We start from the raw sequence: 27,273 nt of genomic DNA, 5'->3' as shown, positions 1-27,273 counted from the left end.
AGAGCAGTGGAAATGAGTTATTTGAGAGGAGCCTGTGGAGTCACATGGAAAGACAGATTGACAAATGAGGATGTGAAGGAGCGTCGTGGTGTGGATGTGATAGGTAGCATTAGGAGAAACACACTGAGGTGGTTTGGCCATGTGGAGAGGATGGAGAGTGAGAGACTGATGAGGAGAGTGTGTGAGGTGGAGGGGGAGAGAGGGAGGGGAAGGCCAAGGATGAGATGGAGGGATGGAGTGGAGAGGTATACGAGAGAGGGGGGTGTGAACTGGAAGCATGGCAGTGAAATGGCAGGGGACAGGGTGACGTGGAGGCGATTTGTTTGTGGTCACCCCGCATAAGGGATTAAGGCATCTGGCAATATATATATATATATATATATATATATATATATATATATATATATATATATACCGTATGTATATATATATATATATTTCACCAGTCCAATTTGATGGTCATTTCCTTTTTTTTTTTGTGTGTGTGTGCTCTAAATGACCTACTTTAGCCTAAACATTAATAAATTAACCTAACCTAACCTCGACTGAACTGGTTAAGAATGTACAAAAATGGTACACAGAACGGAAGTCACCAGCCAGTCATCACTGTGCCTATGCCACTGTCCCACTCGTCCGGTTAAATATGATCAATCATCCTGTAGGGATGACGGTGTCTGCAATGAATGTAGAAAACCCATGCAATATTACGAGTCATCAATCAACTCGATTTTCTTATTTCTTGCAAGTTTTAAGTCAATAGGTTTGTATACATTAACATCGTTTTTACTTTGTGCAGGAATATGCTAACAGATAAGGAAAGAGTGCACTAAAACAAAAACAAAAAAATACTTAATGAAAAATCAAATCTGCTTCCCAGTGAAGTCGCAAACAACTGCATGTGCCAACTCGCATTCAGAACAAACTTGTTATTTTCCTTCTGTAGGTTTTACCTATCTTCAATATAGCAATCCTTAAAGATTATAAGAAAATAAGTGTTCCTGTTATAATTATTATTTAAATGGTAACCACAGTTTCACGGGATTCATAAAACATCACAGTTCCAACTCCGAGATTCGCCATTTTGAATCCCAGCTGTCATAGAGCTGAGAATCGCTTCGGGTTAGGTTGAACATTTTATAGTGAAATTTTCCCCTAAAGTTAGCAAAAGTGGTGAGTGTGGGCGTGGCTAAGCATCATGAACCCCGCAGCGGTGCCCACGCCCTTGGAGGACGTGCAGGGTGACGGGCGGTGGCTGAGCATGGTGAGTGAGACAGGGCGGGACCAGGCTGACTAATGCTCTCCATCGCAGACTCTCAGCAGGCTCATTCATACGCCACATTAATCTCACCCTCTTCTCTGCCTTTATTCTGCTAATGATAACCTTTTGACCTGTTTCAATGTGTAAGCGATCGAGTAAGTTATATGTGTACATGGGTATGAGAGCTGAACTCCCATCATTCAGACATTTGTGAAATCAACCTAAGACCTTTTTCATGTCAGATTGACAAGTTTAATGATGAATCACAGATTTCTGATAAATATTTGAAAACATTATATATGAGCAAAGTAAATGATAAATTTTTGGTATTTCATATCACTCGATTTGGAAACAAAAAGTATTTTTTCTGGTTGATTTGTCTGATTTGAATGAAATTGAGCTTCATTTTTGTTAGAAATCACATGTTTTGGAGATAGGCCTACCCAAGGCTGTCTCCAACACAAGTGAATTCTGACAAAAAATCTATCTATCTATCTATTGCCAGACACCATAATCCCTTAAGGGGTGGCCATTTGACAAAAAATGAAGGGGAAAAAAAAAAACACAAAGCACACTAAAACAACCAAAAAATCAAATTTTTCTACCTAACCCAACTTTACGTTAAATGTTGTCAGAGGATGCTAGGTTAGAAATACGATTTCATGGTTGTTTTGTCAAGATTTGAGTTTTTTTTTTTTTTTTTTTTTGTCAGAATTCACTTGTTTTGGAGATAGCCTTTGGTGGGCCTATCTCCAGAATGAGTGATTTCAGACAAAAGTGAAGCTCAGATTCATTCAGATCACACTAAAATCTGTCTTATCTATCTATTGCCAGAAGCCACAATCCCATAATCAGAATCAGAATCAGAATTTTATTTCCATTATTACAGTGGTTATTCATTACATACATTTGACTTTGAGTCACTAACTAACCCTCCACCAACCCACTTCTTAGATAAGAAAACAGGTTAGAGACAGGACGATAATTAGTTATGCTCTTGACATCAAGGCCGGGTTTCTTGGGTAGGGCCAAAGCAAAGCATGTTTTTCAGACTGCACAAAGTTACTTTCTAAGAAGCATCTACTTATTATGTTGCAGAAAAATACTGCAGCACGCTCATACACATCAGGCAGTTGTGATATGTTACATGGATCAAGTGGGCAAAATGTTTTGTTAATTTCTCTGATGTAACATTTGACTTTATTTACATCCAGCAGATGAAATGTTGAAAGCAAATGACCCCCCCCCATGTGCTGTGATTGGAAGTCAACTGAGTACACTTCACTAGAAGAACTGTTGTGTAATCCTTTCATATGTGAGATATCCAGCTAAAATTGTGTTAATCTTTTGGATATCACTTACATCTAGGATATTGATTACAAAACTGTAACACCTGATTCCTAAGAAGTAATAATGGGACTAAGGATGGATTGGAAATTGACCTCAGTTAGACCCTGATGACACGTATGTAGTTAGGTTAAATGGCGTTCAGGTAGAATTCATTTGTATTGTATCTGTTTTCACCATTAAGTCAACAAAAACAAAAAGCTAGGTTAAGGTAAATGTTTACAAAGTCATAACACCACATTAAAGACCCCACAATATCTCACTTATTTTTTATTTCCGGAAGAAACTTCATAAAAGAAAATTTACTTTGAACTGTGCTTCATATTGATTCCCGATGTGTTATTTTGTGGGAATTGTCACATTCCCACCGGTCCCCACTCTATTGCTAAGTATTCTACTAAAAGAAGCATTTGTGATTAATACCTGTGAAGAGAAACTGCAATGAATTGCATAAACTGAGTGTTGAACATATTAATTTCAGTTTTTGTTGTTTGAATGTACAGCTAAACCTTGATAGAACGGACTTCAGTAGACCGGAATTTGCTTTTATCAGAATCGGTGGGGCCGACCAGACTAAATTCTTATAGAGTAATTCCTCATTTATCCAGACATAATAGAGCCAAAGGCATGTCCGGGTAATGACAACAACTGGATAATGAACATAATTCCCCTACAATACCCAACCTCCAACCCATACCTAACCTATTTGTACAGTACCCCTCCTTATTTTGGCAGTGTTTTCCGGTCATTCTGCCATATTTAGACATCAAAACATGCATAGGAATATCCAAAGTAATGCTATACACCAAGGCAACCATTAAAAAAACACAGAAAACAAAAAAGCACCCTATACAATGGCTGCTGTAAGTACAGTACCCCTCCTTATTTTGTCAGTGTTTTCCAGTCATTCTGCCATATGTAGACATCAAAACATGCATATAAATATCCAAAGTAATGCTAAACACCAAGAAAATCATAAAAAAACACTGAAAACCAACAATCACCCTACCTATGCACTTTTGTATGTACAGTACCCCTCCTTATTGTGGCAGTGTTTTCCAGTCATTCTGCCATATTGAGACATCAAAACACGCATAGGAATATCCAAAGGAATGCTAAACACCAAGAAAACCATGCAGAAAAAACACTGAAAACCAAAAAACTTCCTACTTATACTCTACTGTATGTACAGTACCCCTCTTTATTTTGGCAGTGTTTTCTGGTCATTCTGCCATATTTAGACATCAAAGCACACATAGCATTAGCTAAAGTAATGCTAAACACCAAGAAAACCATGCAAAAAAAACACTGATAATATAAAAAAAAAAAACACCCTACCTAAACTCCACTGTATGTACAGTACCCCTCCTTATTTTGGCAGTGTTTTCCAGCCATTCTGCCATATTTAGACATCAAACACACATAGGAATATCCAAAGTAATGTTAAACACCAAGAAAACCATGCAGAAAAAACTCTGAAAACTAAAACACACCTTACCTATACACTATGTACTACAGTACCCCTCCTTATTTTGGCAGTGTTTTCTAGTCATTCTGCCATATTTAGACTTCAAAACACACATAGAAATATCCAAAGTAATTCTAAGCACCAAGAAAACATGCAAAAGACACTGAAAACCAAAAACCTCCCTGCCTATACATAACTTTGGCAGTGTTTTTCAGTCATTCTGCCATATTGGAACATCAAAACACACATAGGATTGTCCATGTTAATGCTAAACCTGAAAAAAAACTGCATAAAAAACAAAAATCCACAAAAAGCTGAAGACGGTTTGAAAATCAGTTATCTGTGATGAGTGATTTCTCTCAGGGCTCAAAAAAAATTTCATGACCAAGTACTCTACGGGAAATTGGTTATATATATTGTTATAAATGGTATACAGTACTATCATCTTCACTGGTGTTTATACTATAAGATAAGCTAATAAAAACACATCTATCTATCTATCTATAGCCCGACGCCCTAATCCCGCAAAGGGTGGCCGCAGACAAAACGCCTCCAAGTCGCTCTGTCACCCACCATATGACTACCCTCCCCCCAACTCACCCCCCCCTCCCTCATATACCTCTCAACTCCATCCCTCCACCTCATCCTCGGTCTACCTCTCCCTCTCCCTCCCTCCACCTCACCTACATACACCCTCTTAGTCAGTCTTTCAATTTCCATTCTCTTCACATGTCCAAACCACCTCAGTGTATTTCTCCTAATCTTCTCAACCACATCCACATCCACCCCACAGCGTTCCTTCACTTCTTCATTCGTCAACCTGTCCCTCCACGTCACTCCACATGCTCCTCTCATGTAACTCATTTCCACTGCTCTCACTCTTGACTTGTTCCCCTCTTGCAAGGTCCATGCCTCGCTTCCATACGTCAGGGTAGGGATCACAGTACTATCATGCAGTGACTTCTTAACTTCCATACTCACCTCCCTATTTCTCATCACTGCTTTCAGTGTACCAACAACCTTCCTTCCCTGCTGTACCCTTTCACGCAGTTCATCCCCCAAAGTTCCATCCTTACTCATCACACTACCCAAGTACAGTACTTGAATGCACTCACATTCTCCATATCCTCACCATCCAACCTCACTGCACACTCTGTGACTTCATTCCTCTCAAACACCATAACTTTACTTTTGTTTACATTAACTTTCAGATTCCTCCTCGTACACACTGTCCCAAATTCATTCACCAAACCTTGCAACTCCCATTCATCTTCACTCAACAGTATATACTGTATCATCAGCAAACAGCAACACCAGAAGCTTCCAAATCTCACCCTCATTCATTAGAGCCACCCCTACATCCACTGCCCTACCCTGCACCTCCTTTACAACCCCATCCATGTATATATTAAACAGCCATGGAGACATCACACAACCCTGTTTCAGTCCCACATTGAGATCAAAGAACTCACTCAGCTCACCATCCACTCGCACCGCAACCCTAGCTCCCTCGTACATACTCTTCACAGCACTCAACAATTTCCCCTGCACTCCATATATTCTTAATACCTTCCACATACCTTGCCTGTTTATTCTGTCATAAGCTTTCTCCAAGTCCATGAAAGCAGCATACACTTTCCTTCCCTTCTCTAGATACTTCTCCACTAAACATCTTAGAACAAATATCTGATCTACACACCCTTTTCCCTTCCTAAATCCCCCTTGTTCTTCTCCAACTAGCTCCTCTGTCATATGCCTAACCCTATCAATGATTATTCTACCATATATTTTACCAGTCACACTAAGTAGGCAAATACCCCTATGGTTACCACATACTTCTCTCTTTCCTTTTCCTTTGTATAAAGGAACAATTATACCTGATTTCCAGTCCTCTGGAACCCTTCCCTCTTCCCAAGCCAAACTACACAACTTCCATATCCACTCCACAATCTCACCCCCATACCTAAGCATTTCACCACACACTCCATCAATTCCTGGGGCCTTTCCCAACTTAATCTTCTTCATCGCTTCCACTACTTCCTCCCTACTGATCTCTTCCTCCCTCCTCTCATCTCTTCTTCTCCCAGCCATTCCCCAACCACTTATACTTGCACTGCTCTCACTCTCCACATTCAACAAATCCTCAAAGTGCTCCTTCCATCTCCTCAGTTTCTCTCTCTTCTCCACCAACAATCTATTATTCCTATCTTTCACTCCCCTACTATTTCCCCTTTCACACTGCCTTACTTTCTTTACCTCCTTCCAGAACAATTTCTTACTCTCCCTCCATTTCATACTCAGATTGTTTTGCCTAGTAAAATAGACACATTTTTATAAACTCTTCTTGTTTAGTAACACAATTTAATTTACTTTTCTTTCCAGTACATTTTCATTGGTACCTTAGCAGAATCCAAGTCACTTGTACAGTTTTGTAATGTACACTTCAGAACACCGTAAGTTATACTTACCAGTGAGGAGAGGAGGGGGGGAGCAGCAATGCGACATGTCAGCAAGTCACAGCAGCACTAGAAAGCCAGCCAGGTTTTGGAGGGAAACCCATCACAATGTTGCCATTTATTAATAATAACGTTTTGGAAAAGACATAGAGTGCAGTGTAGGTTCGTTTGAATATCGGCACCATTGCAGTGGAGGAATAAAATGGAGAGTAAGAGAACTTCCACCTTCCTGCTACCAGCCAGTGAAAACTCTGCATTAGAGTTCTCCCTCCCCTTCCTTAGCCAATCAGAACTCTTCTACTCCCAACCACTGCTTCTCCCTTCCCTACCCACCACCAAACACCTCGTGAGCTGCAAGGCCCACCAACCGTCAATCCTCCATCCCTTCCTCAACATTCCACCCTGTTCATATTACAGTACATGTACAGTATAACCCCATTCCTTTTGTGTATTTTATTTCTTTATTAACTTTTATTGTGATTGTGGCTGGAGGTTTGATGACAACAACTGTCTCATCAGGACAGTAATGTATATTAGCCAGAAGAAAGGGTCCTTCATGCCGGGTTGTGTCAAAGATTTTATACTTTCAGCTGGATACCATTTTAATTCAGCCATTAGCTATGCCGAATACTGTTGTATGCCTGGTAATGCCAAGACGGATAATCAGGAGTTATTATTTTTTTTTTTAAGACTGCCTCACCCAAAAAGGATGCATATGAAACAGGTCCTTACTTATTTTATTATTATTTTTGTTTAATATGGCTAAAAGAATACAGCTTTACCATTATCAGTGTACTGTATAGACTGGAAAGCTCCCTCCATATATTACTACATGGATGCGACAGCCCTGGTCCATTACTGGTGGAACAGCTTTGTAGCTTTTTGAAACAAAAGGGACTGACACTTTTTTCTAATTAGTCGCTGTATGGAAAAAGACCAAAGAGCCATTGTTTTTAGATCTCCCCACCCCATGTAAACAGGATCAGTATGGTGATGTTCATCTTCAAAATGTTCCTTCATTTCAGTGAGATCTTGCATTAATGGGGAAAGGAGTTAACAGATAATTCTTACCTCCTAGATGTGTTAACATGTTTGTTGTACAGATGGTGGGTAGTGGGGTTGCCATATCCATTCCCCCCCCTCCCTCTCTCTCTCTCTCAACCTAAGGATAACAATGAATTTTTGGTCTTTCTTCCCTATCCCCATGAAGAAGTATCAGTTAAAGCGTAACAGAACCCTTCCCCAATGGCTCAACCATAGGTTGGTAAACACCTGACTATACCCCAGCTGTTAATGTATATATTTTTAATATATTAATTGATGAATAATGAAATTAGCTATAACCAGATCTCATCATTTAGTTGATGTTGCATTCACATATTTAACTTTGACAATGATATAAAAAATTTTCTCTCAGTATTATCATGGATATGTGTTAGAACATGAAGCAGGTTACTGGTGAAGTGAGTGAAAATTGTTCACTTTGTGACAACCTAACACATTGTAAACACATTGTACATATAAGCATGATGTAGAGTGTCTGAGAGGAGCATAGTATTTAATGGTGTGCATGGAGTGGTTACTAGAACACAGAGTACTTGCAGAGTGTCAGAAGGGAGCATAGAGAGTGATCTAGAGCAAAGTTTGATGGTAGAGAAAGGAGCATACAGTTTGTAAAATCATAAGAATGAACCAGTAAAGTTGTATGTTGGAGTGTGCATAAAATTATTTTTAGTATGGTACCTAACTAGTGTACATTGTTTGTAGAAAATAAATCTGAGAAGACTTTAGTTTGTGTGTGTGTGTAATATATATATATATATACTGTATATATATATATATATATATATATATATATATATATATATATATATATATATATGTTTATATATATATATATATGTGTATAGATATATATATATAGACAGTATTTACACATACAGTATACCAGTATACTGTACTGTATATATATATTCCACTAACAGTGTGTGTTTGCAGCACAACCGGTTTGTGAACCAAGCACGAGAGATGGAGCCAGACGTGGTATTTGTAGGAGACTCCCTACTGGCCAACCTGCAGAATACAGAGCTGTGGGAGAAGTGGTTTGCCCCAATGCACAGCCTCAACTTTGGCATTGGAGGGGACCAGACCCAACACGTCCTCTGGCGGCTGCGCAATGGAGAGCTAGAGTGTATAAAACCTAAGGTGAGGAGCATAGCACAATTATCTGGGCTTATTGTGTATTTCTTCCACATCCTGCAGTGGACCCGTGTTTTACAATGAACTGGTATTCAGTGACTCACTTTCATGATTACCAAAAAATTAGAACATTTTTTTTTATATACTATTGTATTTTGCGTGTACAAACCTTATGATCCTGTACAGAGTCTCAGTGGTTGATGTATGACTGCTGCTGTTGCTTATATGACTGTCAACATGCAAGCTTATTGTTTTTGTTTTTCCCAAGATGGCCTTTGAACTCTGTCACTATCAGATGTGATAGTGTCAGTGATGGAACAGTAGTGTGATGCTGGAGTATAAGCAGCAGATTAACCCCTAAAGTACTGTACGCAATTCGCTCAGCAGATCTGTCCCTCCAGCCGCAGAACAGGGTTGATTTTTTTACTTTCACCAAGATTGAAAATTTTCTGCCACATTTCAAGAGACTGAATTTACACACCTGAAAATGTATGTTTCAGCCAGATTGACAGAATAGTTATCGCACAATCTTCTGTCAAAGATGCAAAAAAGTTACTGATCCCCCATGGGTGAAAATAGAAAAACGTACAGAAAATGCATTATTTACGTTAAATAATTATATACAGTAATCCCCGTACAATCCAGATGCCCACTTTCCGGACACCCCACTTACCGGACATTGTGGGCCTGGACCTTCGGAACCCAAAATTGGCGAAAAAAGAAAAAAAATCCCCCCAAAATCCGAATTTTTTCCCACCCGTAATTTGAAATTGCCGCTTGGTGCCGAACAGCTGTTTACACCACGGCCCCTTCACCCTTTCCTTCCTCCCCCTTCCCCCTTCGCCTGTCAGGGTTCCCTTTTGGTATTTTTCATTACCAAATGTGGGCCAATTTGGTAATGAAAAATTCGTTTGTTAATGAAATGGAATAATGCATTACCAAACGGATTTTTCACATGTATGAGGATACACAGGATGGAGATGGTGGATTGTTTGCTCTCCCTGATTAATCTGCTAGCCTACATAGCATGAAAATAATCAACATGCTGTTAATTATAAGGAGAGTGATTACATGTATTTCCACTTGTATCTCCTCCATCCTTCTTTCCTTCCATCCTCTTCTGTCTTTCTTTCCTTCATTCTTTCCTCGTCCTTCTGCCTACAGGTGACTTTACACTCCGTCTTCTTTCTTTCCTTCATTCTTTCCTCCTCCTTCTGCCTGTAGGTGACTCTACACTGAGTGACAAGCCAAATGGTTTCCTGTACAACAGGAAACCATTTCCTATGGTGGGTGGTAACCATATAACCAAATTTTGGCACCTGGTGGTTTAGTGGGTAATTATGGAGTTCCAGTGGGATTGAGTCGGTGAAGGTTTATATCCAAGGGGTGGTTGGGGTTTACTGCTCATGTACTGCCACTCAGGGATGAGTGAGGCTGGTCACTATCATCTTAAATGTCAGGACCAACTTGCCTAGCCCCAGGCTCCTACGCTCCTCATGGGGCAATGTAGGATTGGATGATGAATGAATGATGAATATGATGATTAGTGAAGAGTTAATGCTAGCTTTATGAGTTTGGTAATGAAAAGTTAAAATTGGTAATGAAAATTGAAGAGTTTGGTAATGTGGCTGTTGTGATCTGGCAACTCTGTTTCCCCATCACCAACACGCCCAACAGTTACTGCCTAACTTCGATTGTGAGTAGATGCTTATCGTAGTGCTCGTTTTTTGTGAATAAACAGTGAATAAACTGCAATACCTAGCTACTAGACCTCACGGGAATTTACAGTGTTGTGCAGTGTTAAGAAATTAGAATTTACAGTAGAGTGCAAAGGATTAACTGTGGAGTGCAAATTGGCAGTTGAAACTGGCATGGTGCAGTTAAGAACAATGTGCAGTGTTAAACAATTATAACTCACAGTGCAAAGAATTAAGTGCAGCACAACACTGGATTACTGTATGTGCTTCAAGAGCATTTTCACCACTGCCAAAGCCTTAGAGAAGGCGGCCACAAACGTGCTGTAAGTGCCCTGGCTGAGGTATAGTCACTTCTAATTCCTCATTCTTTGGTTCCTTTTAATTTATTTCATGCTTTATGTCCATTATTGGTGTGAAAAGGGTCTTCATTCATTCATTGCCAGACGCCATGTATCCCAAACGTGGTGGCCAAGGGCTTAGAGTTAATTATTTTACAGGGAGGGGCACTAATCCTCCACCAACCCCACTTGACACGTAGGGATGCCAACAGCATCTGGTGTTCCCAGGTGGTCACCCATCCAAGTACTAACTCTTAAATTGGTTTAAATAGGTGCTATGCATGTCCAGTAGGGAGTTGTATAGGTGTTTTTCTGAGTCAGGCTAGGTTAGGGTCCAGTAGTACAAGTCCAGGAGGCTGGGGCCCACTTTCCAGACGGGACTACTTTCCAGACATGCCTTTGGCTCTATTACATCGGATAGTGGAGGGATTACTGTATACATAACTAATGTTAATGTGAAGTGTTCCCTAGGCATGAAATGTGGTATAATAAATGAATTAAGGCAACCTGAAAAAAATTATAACTATAAATGTATACAATATACAGTATATATAATAATATGCATAATACAAAGTTATGTGTTTCGATATTTGAATAGATAATACAGTACTCGTATGAAAAAGATGCCCACAGCCACATTTCAGCAGACATCAGTTGAGCATAGGGTAGAATGAGGGAGGAAGGGGGGGGGAGTGTGGCATGCAAAAATCCCCTTTATTGCTGGTAGGACAAGCTGTCAGTGTGGCATATGCCCATAGCAACAAAACAAACCAGGCAAAAAGTGGTGGTGGAGTGTGTATGGCTGGAGGGGGGAGGAGGATGGAGGGAGGGGGAGGAGGGAGAGGGGAGAAAAGTTGCTATGTGCACACACTGCTGTAGGGGGGTGAGGCCCATTGGATTGGGCAGATTTGGGCTGTCTGGACTTTTTTTTTTTTGTGTGTGTGTGTGTGTGTGTGTGTGTGTGTGTGTGTGTGCTCGACTATGGGCATAGGCTTCACAGCCTGCTTCTAAGGCCCAGTAGTCCTCCTACATATCATACACCTCTACATGTATAGGATGACTGCTGGGCTTCAGGAAATGGACTGCCAAGTCTGTGCCCAGAGTTAGACCCTTAAAGGGGAAAAAAGTGGAGGATCATTACTGAGTGGGACAGAAATGATGGGAGATCCATTACTGAAGGCCTCATTCACAGGATGCAGTGTCAGGCAGTAAATGGAAGGATTTGTAAATTTATTGTGTGGTGTGATGATAGTTATCTTGCTTTTGTATTTACCTTTTTACTGATTCTGGATGATATCCACCCTGTTCAACTATTTATCTGTCTATTGCTAGACACGTTAATCCTGAAAGGGGTGGCCACAGACTGATTGCCTCCATGTCGCCCTGTCCCCCGCCATTTCACTGCCCTGCTCCCAGCTCACACCTCTGTAGAATAGGGCTAGAATTATGTTAATGATGATTGTGTGGTGTGTTTCAGGCAGTAGTGGTAATGGTGGGGACCAACAATCATGATCACACGGCAGCGGAGATTGCTGGTGGAATCTCAGAAATTTGCACCACCATCAGGGATAAACAGCCACAAGCATACATTATTGTTTTGGTGAGTCACTGGTGGTATGTTGATAACCTCTATCTCCCCCATCCCCATTAGAGTGGTGACTTTGCATAGTTTCAGTCATCCAAGAGATGATTGGAGGTTTTTCAGCTATTTAATGTTACCAAGGGAATTGGACTGGTTGTTCAGCTGACTTAAAGTAGCATAGCCTCAGATTCCTACATCCTCAAGTGGTAAAGTGGAATTGACTGTTACTGTTACTAATTGAGCTGAATGTCCAGTAAAGTAAACAACAACTAGAATGTCAAAGGCAAGTATATGATAATATGTTCCTGAGTGCAGACTGCTAGACTTGTTTTTTTCCATATACAGTCATGGACAAAATGTCACCTACTATTCCACTATGTCTGCTTGAAACGTAAGACTGTCTATCACATTTCTCCCTGACGCACCTTATACTTTTGTCTGTAATACGCTGTTTACTTAAGGAATCATCTATAGACAAAGAAACATGCGAAGCCTGTTTCAGCTCAGGAACATTAGCCAGCTGAGGAAAATTAGAGCTTGAAGAATTTTTAAGAAATAACCAAAAGCTAGAAGCCCACGGATTACTTTCTCATAGGGAAAAAAAAAGTCATATTCAAGATTCATTCATTTGGAAGTACCTGGACACATTGCATTCAAGACGGAAGGTCTTAGGCAGAGGGAAATACAAATAGAGGAAGACACATCATACCATGATTACTGTTTACAGTATCATTTTGGAGCAGTCAGAACTTGAATAGTCTATTGCCATGATACTGAGGGGCCAGAAGAAGGGTGAGCCTACCTGTAGGAAATACATTTGGTGGTTATCCACCACATAATGTATTTGGTAATTCTGCACTGCCAGCTTTTTGTTTAGTAGTGAAATTTTTTCACTTTACCATTAGTACCAAGAGGGTAGGTATCAGCCCCTAGTCCCAACAATGCCAAAAATAAGTGGGTAGTGATACTGTATTTCCTACCCCAGGGAGAGATACCACTATGTACAGTACTTCATCATCCCAACCCAGTAGTATTCATCATTTACATGGGTTTCAGTGATATGGAGCATTATTTGATTATCTTGAATATATGTCCTCAAAATAATACCTGTATCTTCTATTTTACTTCAGAGTTACCATCAAACTCTTGTAGATGACAAATAGGCTGTGTAGCCTACTCAGTTTTTTTTATTGAGGCGAAGATGCACTTGACAGGTTGATGATCATTGGCTGAATGCAACATGTCCAAATAACCACTGTATTTCGTGTAAGATGGTAGATGGGTGTGCCCATCATCCACTCACTCAAGGTTGGGATGTCTTATGGTCTCTACACTGAGTGACAAGCTAAATGGTTTCCTGTACCCAGGAAACCATTTACTACGCTGGTTGGTAACCTTATAACCAGGGTTTTGGGCCAGGTTAAGTGTCCCTCAGATTCCCCTATCCAAAATCACTTAATCATTGCAAATGTTTCAGAGAGCCTTGGAGGGCCCAATACCTGCCCAGGGCCCCAGCCAAATGGGCAGATTTGCATGGCCATGTGGAATGTGAGAGGTGTGACTGAAGAGAGCAAGAGGGTGGAAGTGGTGAGTGCGAGAAATGCCGTGATGGCATTGTGTGAAACAAAGATGAAAGGGTGTGAAGTGGAGGAGTGGGAGGGTGTAAAGTGTGTGAGGTCAGGCATGAATGGACGATGCAGATACAAGGAAGGAGTTGCTTTGTTGATGAATGAAGTGTGGCAGAGTGGAATGAGAGATTACAAATGTGTCAGCTCGAGATGTATGTATGTCAAGTTTAAGTTTGAGAAGGTGAAAGTGGCTGTGATTGTAGCCTATGCACCGTGTGATGACAGGAGTGAGAGAGAGAAAGACAGGTTTTGGGATGAGCTGGATGAAGCAGTGGGAGAAATTCCCAGGAGCTATAAAGTGATTGTAATGGACGATATCAATGGAAGAGTAGGCACTGGTCCTGAGGATGACATAATGGGCTGTTATGGAGTACCAAGAGAAAATGATACTGGGAAGTGACTGAAGGATATGTGTCAGGAAAGGAGGTTGTGCATTTGTAACTCGTATTTCAAACACAAAGATGCACATAAATATACATGGTATAGAGAGAACAGGGATGGTGTTGAAAGGTGCCTGATTGATTACGTGCTCGTAGAGAGGTTGATGTTGACTGATATGAGGTCTGTAAGAGGACAATGTTGAAGTCTGTCAGGTCACATGATTGTGGTATGCAAGATCAAGCTGAGAGGAATGAGATGGACCAGGAGAGAGAGGAGCAATCAGGGAGAAAGACTGAAAGTCGAGAAGCTAAGGATCAAAGAAATGGCAGATGAATACAAAACCAAAGTAGGAGAGGAGTTAAAATCAGTGAATTAGAATGAAATGGATCTGGACAGCCTGTGGAATGCATATAGGGATTGCTTAGTTAGGAATGTTGAAGTGGTGTGTGGTGTGCCAAGAGTAACAACAGTGGAGAAAGGTACGACATGGAGGGATGAAAAAGTTAAGAGAGCAGTGGAGGAAAAGAGGAAGAAGTGGCTAGAGTGGTTACAGGACAGGGGTTCAATTGAAATAAGAACTGAGTATATTGAGAGCAAGAAGCACGTAATGAGACTAGTGAAGAGGAAAAAGGAGGAGGTAAATGATGATCTAGGAAGAAATATGAATGCAAATGACTCAGAAAATAGGAAGTTGTTCTGGAAAGAGGTGCAGAAATGTAGAAGTGACAGCAGAAACAAATGTGAAAGTGTGAAGGATGTAAGTGGTAGATTATTAACCCATGGGAATGAAGTAAGAACCAGATGGAAAGAATCTTTTGAAAGCCGGGTGAATGGGAATAGAGAGAGCAGAGCTGCTGTAAACATGATTGGTTTTGGGGGTGTGCAGAGAAGGAATACAGTGCTAGAGAACATGACACTCGCACAAGTGAAGAAAGCTGTGAAGCTGCTGAAAAATGGGAAAGCAGCTGGGGTTGATGAGGTGTATGCAGAGATGATTAAGTGTGGGGGAGAGAGTGGAATGAAGTGCTTGTTGGAGATATGTAAGAAGGCATGGATGAGTGAAACTGTGCCAGCAGAGTGGAAATAGGCTGTGATTGTACCCCTGTACAAAAATAAAGGTGAGCGAGGTGAGTGCAAGAATTATCGTGGCATAAGTTTATTGGGTGTTGTAGGGAAGGTATATGTTAGAAGTCCTAGTGAGTGATGAACAGGGTGGCTTTAGGAGTGGCAGAGGATGTGTGGACCAAATACTTGCAGTAAAACAGATAGTGGAGAAGGCTTGGGAGAAGGACTATATATATATATATATATATATACATATATATATTTTTTTTTTTGGGGGGGGGGAGGGGGGAACATATGACAAAGTAGACAGAAAAGGATTGTGGAAGGTTTTGCACATGTACGGTGTAGATGGTAAGCTGTTAAGTGCTGTCAGGAGTTTTTGTGATGGTAATGAAGTGTATGTAAGGGTAAGTGGGCATCTAAGTGAATGGTTCGTGATCAGTGTGGGCATGCGAGAAGGTTTCGTGATGTGCCAGTGGTTGTTCAATATATACATGGATCGGGTGATGAGAGAAGTAAGAGCACAAGTAATGGAGAGTGAGATGGCGTTGGTGATGGATGGAATATCTCAAATTTGTTGTATGCTGATGATGCAGTACTACTTACAAATGCCAGATAAGAACTTGGTAGACCAGTTCAGAGTTTTGCCGATGTCTGTGAGTATTGTGCCTTGAGAGTAAATGTAGAAAGGAGTACAGTAAAGTGATGGTTATTGATGTTACAGTGAATGGAGAGAGACTGGAATTGGTGAGAGAGTTCAGATAACTGGGTACAGTGATACAAGAGAGAGGAAAATGTGCAAAAGAAGTGGAAAGTAGAGTGACTCAAGGAAGGAAAGTAGCTGGTGCAGTGAATGTCTTGATAAGAAACAGAGACTGGTGCAGCAGCTGCACGAGGCCTACATGTTGGAGTGTTAGTGGCAACCTTAACATGCGGATTTGAAACTATGGTGTGATATGAAAATGAAAAGTCAGGAGTGAGAGCAGTGGAAATGGGACTGATGAGAAATGTATGTGGAGTACAGAGGGTGGATAGGATACGAAATAATGTGATTCGTGAAAGATGCGGAGTGAGGCAGTCTGTGAACTCCACAATCGAAGAGAGTGTACTGAGCTGGAATGGTCATGTGGTGAGAATGGATAACAATAGAGTGGTGAAAAAGGTATGTCTGAGCGAATTTGAAGGAGGAAGGAAGCGAGGCAGGCCAAGGAGAAGGTGGAGGAATATGGTGGATGAGTGTGTGAGGAAGAGAGGTATGGAAGCCGGTGATGTTTGGGGACTGACAAGAGATCAAGCTGGCTGGATGAGTGTTGTAAGAAGTGCATGATCAGGGATTTGCACCCCTTTTTAACGGTAACAGTGTCAAGATTGATTCTGTCGTATACGTTTATGTGAAACTACAGAATGTGATGAATTTATCTTATCAGATTGAGCTGGGATTCCGGGGACTTAAATGATGAGTGAATGGATGTGTTGCCCATTGGACTGGGCAGACTTGGGCTGTCTGGACATTGCTACTCCTCACCCTGCCCTAGGATGGGAAAGGAGGTCTGGATGAGGATGAATGTATTTCAAATAATTACCGGTAATGTGAATCAAAACCTAGTAATTAACTGAAATACAGTGATATTATTCGAACATGAAGCATTCAGCCATTCATCACCAACCTGTCAAGTGCATCTTTGCCTTGATGAAAAAAAACAGAGTATGAATAGTATGGATGTACTGATTTTGGATCTTAAGGTGAATATAATATTCAAGGAAACTTGGACAGTAATGTGTTTTGGGCTTATCAAGTCTTGTAAACATCACCTTTGCTCATAGAGTATGACATTCAATTTATCATTTACAGTCATTACTCATTTTACGATGGGGTTATGTCGGGTCATACCTCATCATATACCGATTTTATCGTAAATCGGTACATTGAAAACCATTATAAAAGGGGGGTTACATCAACTCTACTTCCCAAAGTCACCTAACCAAGACTGAACCATAAATGACAACCCACCTTCATTCCTCCGTGTTGGTCCAAGTCGTCCCCCCCTGAGGCTGGGGGACAGCCAGTGCTTACAGGCACTAGTGGTCAGCCTCTGAGTTAGACAGGAACAGGTTAGGGGGAGGGGAATCCGGCCCATACCTGCACCAACCTTAGCACTGGGACCCATACTTGGACCAGCCATAGCACTAGGGCCTACACTAGCACTGACCCTACCACTGGACACACAAATCCACAGTAATCCCTTAATTCATGCGAACTTTTTTCACACGATTTCAGTTATCCACGAATTTTTCTTACAATAATTAAAACAAAATTATAGTATTCAAATAAATAATTTTAATATATGAGAGAAATAAATAAAACATAAAAATGCCTACCCACCGCCAGTGTGCATACATGTGTGTGTGTGTGTGTGTGTGTGGGTGGGAGGTTGGTCTACCACGCACCACACAGTCAGTTTGAATCCGACGGTCAAACCGTGTGTGACTGGTGAATTGTTATTTGTGGCTTATTTTTCTGCCTTCCAGTGATTGCTTGCCTTGTTTGTCAACATGGGGCCTGAGCATGGTGCTAGTGATGCATGTGTTAACACACCAAAGCGGGCTCGTAAAGTGATGTCGCTGACAGAGAAAGTTAAAGTGTTGGACAACCTTAGGGAAGGAATGTCAATGACAATTCGCCATCAGGACGATTCCCCGTCATGTATTTACATACCAATTTTTTTAGCAAGTACAGTACACTAGTTTTTAATTATCTATCTATCTATCTATTGCCAGACGCCTCAATCCCGTTTGGGGTGGCCACAAACAAATCGCCTCCAAGTCGCCCTGTCCCCCACCATTTCACTGCCCTGCTCCCAACTCACACCCCCCTCTCTCATATACCTCTCCACCCCATCCCTCCATCTCATCCTCGGCCTCCCCCTCCTTCTTCCCCCCTCCACCTCACTCACATACACTCTCTTCGTCAGTCTTTCACCCTCCATCCTCTCCACATGGCCAAACCACCTCAGTGTGTTCCTCATAACGCTTCCTATCACATCCACATCAACACCACAACGCTCCTTTATATCCGCATTCGTCAGCCTGTCTCTCCAGGTGACTCCACAGGCTCCTCTTAAATAACTCATTTCCACTGCTCTCACTCTTGACTTGTGTCCTTCCAACAACGTCCAAGCTTCACTTCCGTATGTTAGAGTTGGTATCACAATACTGTCATGTAGTAACCTTTTCCCTGAAAATTAGTTATTAAAGTATTAATCAGTCAATAATAAGTATAGTTATAGAATGACGGGGAATCATCCAGGGTGCGAATTGTCCTGACGGGGAATCGTCCATGCTTTGACGGTGAATTGACTTTACGGGGAATTCTCTCAGAACCGTATGTTTTGGGTGAATGAGTCAACTGTTCGTACAATAAAGAATCAGAATGTAGCATATGTGAGGCAGTGATGGCTAGTGCACCAGACTGTGCTAAAGTGTCTCCACCTACGCCTGTGCTTGTCAGTTTTCGGTTCGTGTTAGGGATTACTGTACTGTAGTACAGGTAACTCGCACGGAACACGATCTCACGGAACGCGCTCGCAATTATACACGGTAAGGGCTGGGATACATATAAGACAACGTAAGATTAAAAAACCATTATGAAAACTACAAATTAACGCAGGAGAGGCCTTTGAAAGATCAAATCCTCGAACGTCACCACAGAGCGCGGTTTGTTTTGATTACGTGACGATCTAGACGGGAAATTATTCAGTGAGTGAGACATTCCCGAGTACAGTAGCACAGTATTTGTAAGTTAAATATTTACAGTACTGTACTGTTCTGGTAAGTTTATGTGCAACTTAAAGTACTATTAAATAACGTTAAAGCAAGAAATAAAGTCTTATAACCAGTTTACCTGATAGGCGTCAGAATATTGCCTTTTTTATTTGTTCGTTTTTTCCACAGTGCTGTTCAGTATTTGTAAGTTAAATATTTACTGTTCTCGTATGTACTGTACTTGTAAGCACTTAAATAAAGTTAAATCATTAAATAAAGCCTTGTAACCAGATAACCCGAATTATATGATTACCCATGATCGGCGTCGGAATATTGCCTTTTTTGTTTGTTCGTTAAACTCTTACTGTACTGCTTTTCTACAGTACTGTATTTGTAAGTTAAATATTTACTGTTCTGGTATGTACTTTTAAGCAATTAAAGCATTAAATAAAGCCTTGTAACCAGTTAACCTGATTTATATGATTACCCATGATCGGCGTCGGAATATTGCCTTTTGTTTGTTTGTTCGTTAAAGACTTATAATAAGAGAAAAATACATTTTTGTCTTGGTATCTTTACCTATTTGCTCAGGTTTGCTGTAATGGTTTGCAACTTGTAGAAAACTGTGAAAACTTTCGGGAAGTGAACGAAAATCTGGGACATGACCTTGACTTCACCGTCTCATGTATCATCTGTCACGTAACTGTCAGTTCACCACCGGCTATCGTGATGAGTGGATGTACGATTTTTTCGCTCGTGGCCATGCCTACCCACACATAGTTACACCCATTATCTCGACCCAGACAGAAAATACAACCTTTTTCCTCCCTTGCAAAACACAAACAACCACCCTGTTTACGAGACAGCAATATATATTGCGAAAATAACAAGGTAAAATGATAAAGATGAACGAAAAATGATTGAGAAAGATGAACATGTTATGACGGAAGAAATACGTTTTCCCTGTCTGTAAACGTATTTATTTCTGCTTTGTATCTGTATTCGTAATAATTAGACTTATTGTTAGTTCTGAAACTGCATTACGATTCTATTTTTAGCCATTCTCGTGGTGTGGGAGCTGGAAGTTGTGACACAACTTCTTTATTGCTAATCGGACTGACCCTCCACTTTATTCTCCCGTGGCAGTCTAGCCTTGGAGGACGTGCAGTTTTCTCCTTTAGGACTGAAAATTCAACTCTTTCGCTCCCTTTTCCAAGCATGGGCACAACGATAACGTAAAAAATAACTCGAAACTACCATAAACATATATCAAAAAGGTGAAAATGTATTCATAACATTTTTTTTTTCCAGCCATTCCTAACAGATTATGTACTGAAATCATTCGATATCACAGTACTGCATTTCTAAGTTAAATATGTACTGTTCTGGTATGTACTTGTAAGTTAAAGCACTGGTACCAGTTAACCTAATTTATTACCTATGATCGGCGTCGGAATGTTTCCTTGTGTTTACGTACAGTATTTGTGTGTTGAAGTTTTGCTCAGGAGTACTGTATTTGTGAGTTATAACATTAAATAAACCTTCTAACCACTTAAAGTGCTTTCTAGTGACAGATAACAGCAAAACAACGCATTTGGGGGGTCTAGGGAGCAAAATACGGAATAGTTTAAATATACGCGATTTCGCACCTAACACGGCACGGTAGGAACGAAACCCTCGTGTTCCGTGCGAGTTACCTGTACAATGTTTGGCTGAGAGGTGAAGATAACAGGGGGGGGCATACATGAACAAGTTGAAAAGACAGGGCTTTGAAGGGGTGGCGGGACTTGCCATAACAATTCCTGCACGCCGGGGCCGCCATCTTGCCTGAGACAAGCGATGGTCACCTTGCGTGTGCCTGGCGCTTTCTGATGGCAAAATCGTTATAGTGGGAAATTTGTTGTAAATCGAATTTTTGGGTGGAACTTTTCTATTAGTGTTGTAGTGAAATATTGTAAACTGAAACATCGTAAAACGAGTAATGACTGTATTATACAGAATTTATTTTGCTCTCAGATGATCTGATTCTAGAGCTAAGGTGCATAAAAAAAAAAAAAAAAAAAATGATAATATGTGCTGCTTGCAGACACTACTTCCCCGGGGTGAAAAGCCCAACCGACTGCGAGAAAAGAATAGTGAAGTTAATACCCTCGTCAAGGAGTCTCTCCGTTCTTTTGACCTTTGTCAGGTAGGTTTACCAACGTACAATACTTGATGTGGTACATGATATCGAAGAATATATATATAAATATAACTCATACTGTATATCATTTTCCTTTTTTTTTTTTATATGGTAGATAGATAGAAAGAGGATAAAAAAGATGTTTGTTGAAGGTTGTTGTATGGTATCAGTATACATTATTTGTTTAACTCTGAATATTTTAAGTTCAGCTGGATGTGAGCTATTATGAGTCTACATCTGAGGTGTAGTTGTCGTTTATTATTATTATTATTATTTTTTTTTTTTAATGCGAGGAAGAAGGAACCAGAGGCCAAAAGCCTTTAAAATTGTTCTTTCCAAGAAAAAACAGAAACAGTATAACAGAGAGCCAAATTCAGGTTCTGTTCATTTCTGGATACCTGAACACACTGCATTTGACTGGAGGTCATATTCAGTAGGAAATACAGACAGAGGAATACGGCTGCCTAGGGATGAGTGACTGGTCATTCCCACCTTATGTGTGTGGACTTAATAGCCTAGCTCCAGGCCTATAATGCTCCTGATGGGACAGTAAAATTGGATGATGGATAGAGGCATAGTTAATGTCAGACTTACTATATTCAGCTTAGGAAATGCCTTTCTTTCTGCTCATAGTTTACCCATTGAGCCCAGGGATGTCTTATTTTATTGTTAACTCCAGACTTTACTGTACTATGTAACTGCAGAATCCTCTCATAGGAGCTGGAAATGATCCCCATTAAGCTCCTTCACTGTGAAAGATCTTTTCAAAGCTAAATAAAGTAAACCCTCTATAATTCAGATTAATTGGGGGGAACCCTATGTCAAATTATCCAAAAATCTGAATTATTGGAGCTCATGTTTGCCCCTATTCCCAAATCACACCCACGCTCGCTAAAACATGGCGTTTTCACAAAAACATTGAACAGTACAGTACATTATTACTTTATACTCAGTGAGTGCACAATACAATAAATAAAATAGTGTCAAACCTTGATAATGAAGTCTTGCAACACAGTAGTAGAGTACAGTACACTTAACTGTACCGAAGGTACTGTACAGTTCTTAAAAATAACATTTATCACTACACTTATCACTACAAAAACTGTTCATGTCCACTTATCACTGGAACCGTTTTCGGACATGTCTCGCTTAATTTGAATTTCTATCCGAATTAAAATTATTTGTCTGGTGGTCAAAAATGATCCGAATTAACTAATTTCTGAATTATTTGGGTTCGAATTAGAGAGGGTTTACTGTATTATTGTCAAGTGGTATCAAGAACTCGTATGCTCCCTATGGGGCAGCATATGATTGGATGATGAATGAATGAATGGTATTAAGAATAAACTAAAAAAAGACTACCTGGCACCAGGAGGTTAAAGATAATATTGTTCCATTGGAAGTTACCATGGCCCAGGATTTAGTGCCAACAAACAATACCATTGACCACTGCAGTAGATGACTAATGCCCTACTGTTATAATCATCCATCCATCCATTCATCATCCAGTCCTACGTTGCCCCATGAGGAGCATAGGAGCCCAGGGCTAGGCAGTTGGTCCTGACATTTAAGATGAGAGTGACCAACCTCACTCATCCCTGAGTGGCATTACGTGAGCAATAAACCCCAACCACCCCTTGGATATAAACCTTCACCAGCTCAATCCGATTGGAGCACAATAATTACCCACTAAACCACCAGGCGCCAAAATTTGGTTATATGGTTACCACCCAGCGTAGTAAATAGTTTCCTGGTGTACAGGAAACCATTTGGCTTGTCATTCAGTGTAGAGTCACCCATAGGCAGAAGGAAGAGGAAAGAATGAAGGAATGAAAGACAGAAGAGGGAGTGTAAAGTCACCCATAGGCAGAAGGACGAGGAAAGAATGAAGGAAAGAAAGATAGAAGAAGATGGAATGAAAGAAGGATGGAGGAGAGGACAGGGCAGACACCCAAGAGCAGCGCCACATTGAGTGAGTGGTTGGTGAGCGCCCCCACCTACCACACAATGCACAAAAAAAAACTCACAGTACTGTACTTTGTGAAGTTAATTAAGGCAATATTGGCCCACAGGTAGTGAGTGTGGACCAGGACTTAGTATTAACAGATGGAACAATTGACCACCGGGACATGTATGACTACCTCCACCTGACCACACAGGGTTACCGCCGGGCATTTGAACCTCTTTACCTTCTGCTCTCCAACTTGCTACAGGAGGATTCCGCACTCACCAACGATGCCTCTTCCACACTCCCGTCACCCTCAGACAACCCCAGTAATCCAGGACCCAGTGCGGATTAATTCTTGCATATTATTATTTTAGGTGTTCCTCTATTTGTCTTTCCTTAGCAAATTTTGACATTAGTTTATATTACTCCTCACTGCGTATCAGTCATTATCCTCCCCCTCCCCTGTTTTTGTGTCATATTTTGGGTTTCTTTTCATCTTCAATCTGCGTTTTGCATCTGTCTCCATTTTACCATGTCTTCTGTCTCCCTTGTCACTCTCATTGTCAGTCTTTGCGTTCCTGATCTGCCCTCCCCCCCCTCCCGCACCTTTATTCTTTCCATGGGTATCTTGATATAAGATAACAACCAGGTTCAGATAAGTTTAATTTTTCATCATATACAGTATTTCTTTTGTTTTGTCCTCATTTCTCATGTTTTCATATTCCTGTTCATTTCCTTGTATTTCATAATATTATCTCTTTTGTTTGTGTTACTCATTTCCCTCCATTTCATCAAATTTTTCTTCCATTTTTTATTTTAATTTATTATACAATACATTGTCATATTCCATTCTCTTCTGTTTTGTCCTTCTCAGTTTCCCCTGTCCCCAGCTCCCTTTATCCATGCAACATTGTATATTTCTTCCATCTTCCCTGCTCAAAAGGTCCTAAGTGCTCAGCTAATAAAATAAAAATTATGTACTCATCTCTTTCCTGTACTATACTTCCATATATAACAAGTTGGAATTCTTTAGTGATCAAGCACCGTTTTAAGTTATTCTCTTTTTCAATTATTACTTCTTTCCATTTTTTTTCCTATTTATGAATGAGTGAAAATTACATATACTGGTTCCCATTCTCATTTACACTCCATCCATCTCTTATTCTTTCATTTCCCACACACCTTCCTGATCAAAATAAGCAAATTTAGGTATTATGTACAGTGCAGTCACAGCATATCCTGATGACAGTTCTCCCATAGTTGCATTACTCTTTTTGTATCACTGGTGTTAAGGGAAAGATTGAATGGTTACTCTTTCAAAGAAACCTCCATTAGTATACAGGTTTATCCACCAGTCTATTGTTGGGGTGACAGCTCTGTGAAGTTTATCTGTGGTGACTTTCAAAACACTTTCAGATTATCTGAATCTTGGATGAACTGCAGTATTTCATTACATAAGTCAGCATCCCAGTACAGTATATATCCTTTATTCTAAGCTGTTTAATGTAACCTCGAGTGATAGCTTTTTGGTTTTGTTACAGTACCATAGATATTATTTACACAGAAAAAGAAAGGTTATATTAGATACTTTATGTCCTATATTAGAAGATATTGGTTGTATTTACGTCCAGCCCCAAAAGCATTGTACCCTGTTATCAATCTCTTTTGGACTTAGAGCAACTATCTGGCTTTGTTCTAAACATGATCATTTTTCTGTGATCATCGTAATGAGCATAAACTGAATGCTGTCAGGACCTGTGGCTGCCAACTGTTATTCTGCTTACCAATGCATTCCTAGATACCAAAGCTTGAGAACAGAGGGAAGTGGCTTGCCTGTTCTTGTGGTAGTCTTAAGTGATCTTGCTTTAGGTTTGCCCCCCCCTCCCCCTTTTTTTCTCCCTAATGCTGCTTCCCACCTTCCTTTTTGTACTGTAAAATTCTCATGTGTGCAGCTGCTCCTCATATTTATAGACCTTGTGTGGCTGAAATTATTGTGGTTGAGTATGTTGATAGATTACAGTTGCTAGTTTAGGCTGGCATTAAACTTAGTCCTTGTATCAGGGAGGTATTTAACCCCCCAAAGTTTGATGGTGTACATTTTTGTTTTAGTTTTGTTATAATCAGGTTGTTTTATTCAGTTCATGAGATCTTGTAGCAAAAGGGGTTAGTACATTTTTTTGGTAATCCCTTTACTGCCAGACATGTCTCAGTGTGAATAAAATATTGTCTGGTTGTAGCATGATAGAATATAAAATACATCATTGGGATGAAGGGATTAAGACGCCTGTTCATTATATGCATGTTTATTTGTGTTTAGAATATCCCTGTACAGCTTTTTTTCTTCTTCTTCCCACATTCCACTGACAAATGAGCTACATTTTCCATACAGGAATTTATTTAGGAATGATAAAATATGGTGTCAGTAGCTGTTGATAACTGTGTTGGAGTTTCCTACTGGTGTAAGGTGCAGCCCCACTATGCAGGTCAGAGGGAACTGTGTAGTATGGTGGTAGCTCATGGTGTAGGAGGGGGCAGGATGTACTATAAATGGCGAGAACTTTTGCTAGACATCAGCTTGTGCCCAGCTGCTGTGCATGGACGAAAAAGATATACACTGTTGATTATTTTCCATGCTGAGGTGTTGTCATTTGCACAGTGTAAGCAGATTTAGTGCTTGTAAAGGTAACAAGAGTTTTTTGTTGTTTATGAGCATTTTTCACTCATAAGCAAACAAAACCTCATGTTAACTTTACTGGCATCAAATCTTTCAAGCTAATAAATGGAGCGTTTTCTTTTGCAACCCACCATTTTCATTATTGTATAGAAGGAATAACAGTAATGGGCATGACCTTTGTTACTCTAAGCAGTAAACACAGCTGTGCTTTCACTCCCTCTGGCGCTCCCATCTTAAGCACTGTATTTACCGTACTTCTTGATGGGAAGTTGTTGTCAGATATTTTCCCAGCAGCAACTCCTGGGGGCATAATGTTAATATTTATTAGTGTTGTGCAAAGGTGCTTAATCTAGTCCCAAGGTGAAGGACAGCATGGTTTTAGTGTATGGCTGCTGCTTGAGATTAATATACTGGCATTGCCACTTCATGGGTGTCTTGTGAATGTTATGAAATTTGAGAATACTAACTCTTCAGAGTTTGGGTATCATGAAAACTTGTCACATAACCATATATTTCTAGTTTTTTACTTTAGGCCACATCTACAAATTTGTATTTGTAATATGTAATGTATATTATTTTCATCATATCCATTAGTTTTCAGTTAAATCAGTTTACTTGCAGAAAATCACAACTGGAGCAATAGAAAATTACAGTGTTTGATTTTCTTTTTAATTATACTGATTCTGAATCAGACTTACCTGGATGATTGGAACACTGTTCCTCATAGTTCAAACATCAACTGCTACAAGAATTATGGCCTTCAAGACAAAATTCTCTGGAAGTGTGTGCATTACTTATTTTCAGTCAAGGTGTATGTAGTCCCACCACTATAAGAAGAGGGACAGTTGTCTGTGGTTGAGCCTTTAGATTACAGGGGCCCAAGTTCAGCTCTGCATGTGCTCTGTCATCATTACTGTGCACAAAGCACACTTGGTACAGATTGTTGTGAATGGGGTAGCAGAACATGACAAAATGGTTAGTGATACAGCAAATTTGATACATTTTTTAGTCTTTATTTATTTTTAAGTTATTAATGTATTTTTATATTTAAGATGTTGATCTTGCCTTGTCATATATTACTTCTTTAGGTATATCATTTTAAGGACAGTTTTCCTGGTGAAAAATATACTGAAGTCTCTGTGTTTATACTCAAATGTAATGAGAGCTTAGCATTTAAATATTTATCTCCCCAACTCACTGAAACTGACCTGTAGTAAACAAACTGATCATGACATCCTAGACAAGCCTAACCTGACCTAAACAAACAGTACAGAATACATAACAAGCT

General features: G+C 40.2%; 1 protein-coding gene across 1 annotated transcript; it reads left to right on the top strand.

The window, feature by feature from the left end:
- The first annotated feature begins 1,116 nt into the window (after positions 1-1,116).
- Positions 1,117-23,663, top strand: Paf-AHalpha (Platelet-activating factor acetylhydrolase alpha). Its single transcript, XM_080274198.1, has 5 exons — positions 1,117-1,261; positions 8,528-8,734; positions 12,241-12,363; positions 21,268-21,373; positions 23,440-23,663. Exons 1-5 carry the CDS (start codon positions 1,196-1,198, stop codon positions 23,661-23,663), a joined length of 726 nt encoding a protein of 241 aa, XP_080130324.1. The 5' UTR covers positions 1,117-1,195.
- Positions 23,664-27,273: the final 3,610 nt, after the last annotated feature.

Source organism: Coenobita brevimanus, chromosome 57 (genome assembly GCF_032717465.1).
Source record: "Coenobita brevimanus isolate Jiangsu-jjx chromosome 57, ASM3271746v2, whole genome shotgun sequence".
In the NCBI taxonomy this organism is placed as follows: domain Eukaryota; kingdom Metazoa; phylum Arthropoda; class Malacostraca; order Decapoda; family Coenobitidae; genus Coenobita; species Coenobita brevimanus.
The sequence above is the reverse complement of the archived record's forward strand: the minus strand, read 5'-3'. Positions and strand labels throughout refer to the sequence as shown.

Coding starts and splice junctions, on each gene's coding strand:
- Paf-AHalpha (XM_080274198.1), top strand. CDS start 1,196: ATGAACCCCGCAGCGGTGCCCACGCCCTTGGAGGACGTGCAGGGTGAC. Junction 8,735..12,240: donor TAGAGTGTATAAAACCTAAG/GTGAGGAGCATA, acceptor GGTGTGTTTCAG/GCAGTAGTGGTAATGGTGGG. Junction 21,374..23,439: donor TTTTGACCTTTGTCAGGTAG/GTTTACCAACGT, acceptor GCCCACAGGTAG/TGAGTGTGGACCAGGACTTA.